We start from the raw sequence: 5,735 nt of genomic DNA on the forward strand, positions 1-5,735 counted from the left end.
GAAAACGTAATGTCATAGTAAAGAAAACATTTTTAGCAGCAAGGGTAATTAACCATGCAAACAGATTGCCAAGGGAAATCTGTTAAACCCTCGTGAGGAGGGTTTAAAACAAGACAAACTGTTTTCCCAGAAGGTATGCCCCAGTTCATCCATAAATCACATACAATCAGTTCAGAAATGACTGGGAAAGCTTCGCCATTACAGTCAGACTTCCCAGCCACTGCAGTTTGATCTTTATTGTTCCTGATTCCTAAAGCAAAGATTCTCATTATGTGTTTACCCTTTCACTTAGAGTATGTTTTCAAAGCTTTTTGTAAGAGCCCAAAATCCCAGTGAAAGCCAGCAGACGTTTTTGAAAATGTCCCCACAATGCTATTTATAGGGAAAACTTATTTACAAAACTCTAAACATCAGAAACAATTACTTGATGGGTAGGAGAGGAGGAATGAAATATAAAAAGGTGTGAAAAAAACAGAAATCATATAAAAAAAATAAACTACATATGATTTAACCATATAATTTATCTGTTCAGCTTCTTTGCTGTGCTCTTATCAGCACACTTAAGCAGTGTATTTAGCAATGTGTAATGTGTGATAGTAGCATTTCTCCTGTGTGTAATTCCTCTCCCACCTTCTTCTGACAAACCAAAGCACAAGCAGTCAAGGAGACTTTTTTGTTTCCAAGTTTAAAATAGACATACATAGGTATATATATGTATTTATATATTTATATGTGAAATATATGCATATATTTAAAATACATGTTATATCTATGTTGAAAAAGGCAGTGTGGAAAAAGTCTTGTCCTTTCAGTAAAAAGTGGGAAGATGTGTGATAGTTTCTTTTCCTTGGAAATTTCAGTTTCATAACAATGCTGAAAAATTCTTTGTTCTCTGAGCTTTACAAACAATCTTTTCCTTTACCATAGAGATTTCTACAGTAAGAGGGAAGCAGAGCCTTTGACAATGATGTGTATTCTAGATGCAGTCTCCTAGATGCTCAGTGCAGCTCCTCAAAGTGCCAAGGCCTTGATTTTCGTTGATTAGTCTGGTAGGCATTAATGCAGAAATGGATGAAGTTGTTGGTTGGGTCACAGTGACCTGAGCTGCAGAAGGGATTTTCTATAAATTTCTCAAATATTGAAAGTTTCAAGTCCAGGTATATTGCATCACACTCTAATCTAGTCAAGAAGCAACACACCCAGGCATAAACAACAGATGCCAGGTCACATACAATGTGATTTAGAGTCTCTAGCCAGATGGAGGTGACAGAAAGTATTACTTGTAGGTGCTGCGAGGCAAGAGCTTAGCTGAAGAATCCTAAAAACCTTGGATCCTCAAAATAAATAGCCAATGGAAGTGATTAGTTGTATCTTTCAACCACAAAAAAACAGTTGTGACTGTTAAACAATTTTTCTTGCTTTTGCTCCAGAGGCAAACAGGAGGATCAGCAAGGTTATCTGCCTTCTCTCTATAATAAGAGAACCTTCAGTTGTGCTGGTGACATACACTAACATTCCACATCCCATCTGTTACATGTCCTTGTTATTGACTCTGCCATGAACATTTTCAGAAAAGCAGGGAGTCACAGTTGTTTAAATAAGGTGTAACTGGGATACCCATATGGAACATACAATTTTACCAGTTTTTTTGTTTTACCAGAATTGTTAGTGAATGAAGGACTATTCCGAGCCTATAATTTTCTCTTGGGAAAGGTACTTAGAAGCTTGTGTTTCTAACTGTACAACAACATGTGTACTATGTGCAGTGATTGACATCTCTTCCTGCAGTTCTGGGAGACTAGTAAAACTTCATTAAATGCCACCCTAATTTTTGTGTAAGTGTGGAAGCCAGGGCTTGCAGTCTGTTTTCTCTTTCGCTTACTTTAGGCATGCAAGACTCATCTTCACCTGCAGAGATCACAGAAGTGGTGCTTTGGGTTCTCCTCAGCTTCTTTGATGGGTGATAAGAAAAAACATTGTTGATAAACTCTAAGCCCCAGATTATAAAAAACAAACAAACAAACAAACAAAAACAAAAACAAAACACAAAGCCAAACCAATCACAGTGGGAGTACTGCCACCAGCAGACTAATGAACAAATCAATGCAGAGAGCTCTCCAGAGCATACTTGAGGTTCTCAGGTAGGAGAAGGCTCCTAGATCTCAACAGACATTTATACTATGAAAGACACGGTCTGTACTGGTTCCATCCTCCTGCCTCCTCATGTTCAACCCTATCACGCATATTAGAATCAGCAAGACACTTCCCCCAAAATTGTGCACAATTACTAAGCAAAGGTACATCTGAACACTGCATTTCATGTGTAATGCTCATGTTATTCCCAGCTGACAGGCAGAGAAAAGACAAGTGAGAGTAACTTCAGTGTTAGAGGGTGTCTTCAGGCAAAGAACTGGCCTAGAACTGGACTGCAGGCTGAAATGCCTTAAGGGCAGACTTTTATAACCTTGCAGCTTGGAAATAACTCCATGTTCTGGCTCCACCTGATATCTTCTTATGTGGAGAGAAGTACAGGCCCATTGCAGATACTCCCGAAAGACTAGGGATCAGAAAATGAACTACTGTGGTCTTAAATTCAGGAAGGAAAAGCATTCCCCAGTTTGTAGAAAACTTGCCTTCCTAGGCAGGAAACAAGGGAGGTTGGACATGGAAAGTGCATGAAAGAGTGAAATTAGCTTAAGGCAGAACGAGGACTGAGCCTGATCCCAAACCTTCCACCTGAGAGTTTATCACAATGAAAGCAGCTGCTACAACAGTGTTGAGTGTTTGAGGTGCTGCATTTCACACATGGTTACTTACTGTTCAGAAATAATGTGCACAAAATGATATGGGCTTTCCAAACACTTCCCAGCAAATCCTGACCAAGGGCCTTCCCAATTTATATCTGTCATTGTTCACACAACATTCACTGCAAACAGATGGATATTGAAACAGCAGCGGGTGGCCTCTTCGTTTTATAGTTCATTTTGTGCTGGTTTATTCATCTTCTAACAATATAGGGTAAAATATTCAGTAAATACTCTGTCATTAATAAGTTTAAGGCTTTTGTCAAATCCTGATGACCTACAGACACTCTGCCACTCATTTTAGTCAAGCTATTGGGGGAAAAAAACCCTAGTTAAGCCATTTTGAGATGGGAATCTTGGATCTTAATGGCAAAACCGCTAATGTTTCCTACTTTATGAGTAAGCTTCTTGGATCACTTTTCAAACATTACAGAGACTTTACCCAGAGAACACAAAGGGGCATCCCATCCGTTTCACAAAGCTTTTAAAGACAGAAAATTTCCTTCCTGACAGTATAGCTGTGTCACCTTGTCAAGATGTCAACTGCTGTCCATTTCTCTGTGACAACAGCAAAATTCTGGCACAGACTTGTATTACAGCCTTCTTTGCAAGAGGAATTCAGGTCCTAAAGAAGGGGAGCAAAATCCAACCTAGTTTGGCCTCCTGTTGAACTGGCACAATATGCATTTTAAATGTTCAATACCCCATGGCATGTGAACAAAAGAAATAGCAGTGGTTCAGGAGCTGTTTAACCATCAACTTAATCTCAATGTTCATGATACAGGGGCAAGGAGAAGAGGCTGAATCCATACCAAAAGGCCAAACAAAAGGCTCAAAAAATGAGGAACAAAGACAAGATTAGAACCTCATGCCTCCACATCACACAGTGCCCCAGCAGCAATGAGCATTTGGTTTGCTTATACTAGGATTGGTAAAACAGGGACAGAGAAGGGGATTTTCCACCACAGATAGTGAGGAAAGCCCTCTCCAAAACAACTCTCTTTTTTCTTCAAAAACCCATGGTAAGAAAACCGACCCCATGTAGATGCACGTACAGAAACCTCTCACACAATCCAGCAGTCATCACTGGCACTCACCGTGGCATATAAAGCTGAGTAGATGCTCAAAGCAGCATGTTTGGATGGAAAGGATCTCCTTGCCTTTTCAATCACCTCCACATCCCCAGTGCAGATGTTGCCGTTGTTTATGAACTGGTGGTGGGCCCGACAGTCGTTTCCAGTGTAGTTGGGTTTACAAACAGTCAGGAAGTAGGGAGCCAGGTTCCCTGTCACAACCTGGCCAGCGTTTACAAATATGTCAGTGGCAAAAAGTCCAAACGCAAACACTCCTGTGAGAAAAGGTTAAAAATAATGATTATTCAAACAAGCTTAAAAGAAATCTTGGAACCAGAAAAGAAGAGGCATAGTAAGAGGTAAGGGACCAAACCCTGCAGTTATTACCCAGAAAATGCCCCTGCTGACTCCAGCAAAGTCCTGCAGCAAAGGCATGACAGAGAAGACCACATGCTTAACTCTGACAAGTGCTTAACTCGGTGACTCCAGAAGAACTCAGAAACAGGCTGAAAACTGATAAGCAAATGTCTAGGTACTTTTGTTCTTCAAGCTTTGAACAGAACTGTGAGCTACAGATGTCACCAAAACCTCTGTATCTATTCTATGCCTGTAGAGTTTCCCCTATGACAAAGGCTCACAGCTTGCACTGTAGTGTCATGCAGGACTTGTTAAAAATGCTTCTGTATTTTTACCACAGCTAGGCAAAAAAATTATAACAGTTCTCAACCTGAAAGAGTAGTGTAGTGCTGAGACATAATAGTGCATGTATCTTAACATATCTACCTAGTGTCATGTACATTTTGAATTTTGAATATTCACTGCCCTGATGTTGAAAAATTAAGGTCCTGACCTAGCAATATTTGGCAGGTCCTTTTGGAAACATCTGAATGCTTTGTTCTGGAAGACATTTCTACACAGATGCAGTTCAGCTCATGCTAATTAGAATGCACTGCTGCAAATGCTATAGAGAAAGCATTGGTCTGAACACAGGAACATTCCCAGGGTTGTGGAGCACCTCTTTCTCAATACAACAATTGTCACATCCTCCACTCACTCCCCATGAGTGTTACCTGGTACAGCTGCTTTGAATGTAAATGTTACTTGCCTGTACTGCCTACACACCAAAGGAACTGAACCACAGCTCTGAAAGGCTAAATCGGTTTCTCTTTTCCCCCTTCCTATCATTAAAGTGGATTAAAGTGTCAAAAAATTTTAAACAAATAAATATTTACTTTTAGTGTGGGAATGTTTAGGGTCATATATTTTCCCTTTCTCCCTCCTGCAGCTCTGTAAGCAAAAGTAATTTAAATTATAAATTAGCTACGTATTTAAATATGACCAAGAGCTGGAGCTCTTAGGAAAACATCTTGGGAGAGCTGTGATAAAATCTTCAAAACTGCCACAACTTTACTGCTTATCTGTACTGAGTTTAATTAAAAAGAAAAAAAAAAAAAAGAAGAAGAAGAAGAAAAGAAAAAAGACTCCTGTAGTCTGAAAAATACCAGGGAGTCATCAATATAATAAAGCAGGAAATGCTTTACATCAAATTAACAAGAATCAAGGATCGTTCTGATAGGTCACCCATCATGCAGCTAACAGACAGCAGAGGGGCTACAGCTGACAGCGTTAGGCCCTCCCACAATTTCTACCTACAGCCTACCTACACACAGGGTACTTGTAGACAGTAACATAAAACAAAGCCCATAACAACTAGGAATGAATTCATTCTACAAGTGTCAGGGGGGGCTTGCCAGTGCCATTTGCTCCCAGCAGTGGTGTGGTGTGACTGACTGAGCTGTGCTGTCACACAGGTGCCTCACTGGGGCACTCATGGGAGGAGCCATCAGCCTGGAGTGGC

The 5,735-nt window shown here is 40.2% G+C and overlaps 1 protein-coding gene across 1 annotated transcript in view; it reads right to left on the bottom strand.

The window, feature by feature from the left end:
- The window catches only part of LOC103781870 (lipid phosphate phosphatase-related protein type 1), a gene marked incomplete at its 5' end in the record, with an annotated part of 12,292 nt that extends 7,272 nt beyond the window's left edge, over nt 1-5,020 (bottom strand). The window contains 2 exons of the mRNA XM_008949593.1: nt 3,902-4,149; nt 4,998-5,020. Coding sequence (XP_008947841.1) covers nt 3,902-4,149; nt 4,998-5,020 — 271 coding nt within the window. The remainder of the gene's footprint in view (nt 1-3,901; nt 4,150-4,997) is intronic.
- Nucleotides 5,021-5,735: the final 715 nt, after the last annotated feature.

The sequence above is a fragment of the Merops nubicus genome, unplaced genomic scaffold, assembly GCF_000691845.1.
Source record: "Merops nubicus isolate BGI_N331 unplaced genomic scaffold, ASM69184v1 scaffold27091, whole genome shotgun sequence".
Classification (NCBI taxonomy): domain Eukaryota; kingdom Metazoa; phylum Chordata; class Aves; order Coraciiformes; family Meropidae; genus Merops; species Merops nubicus.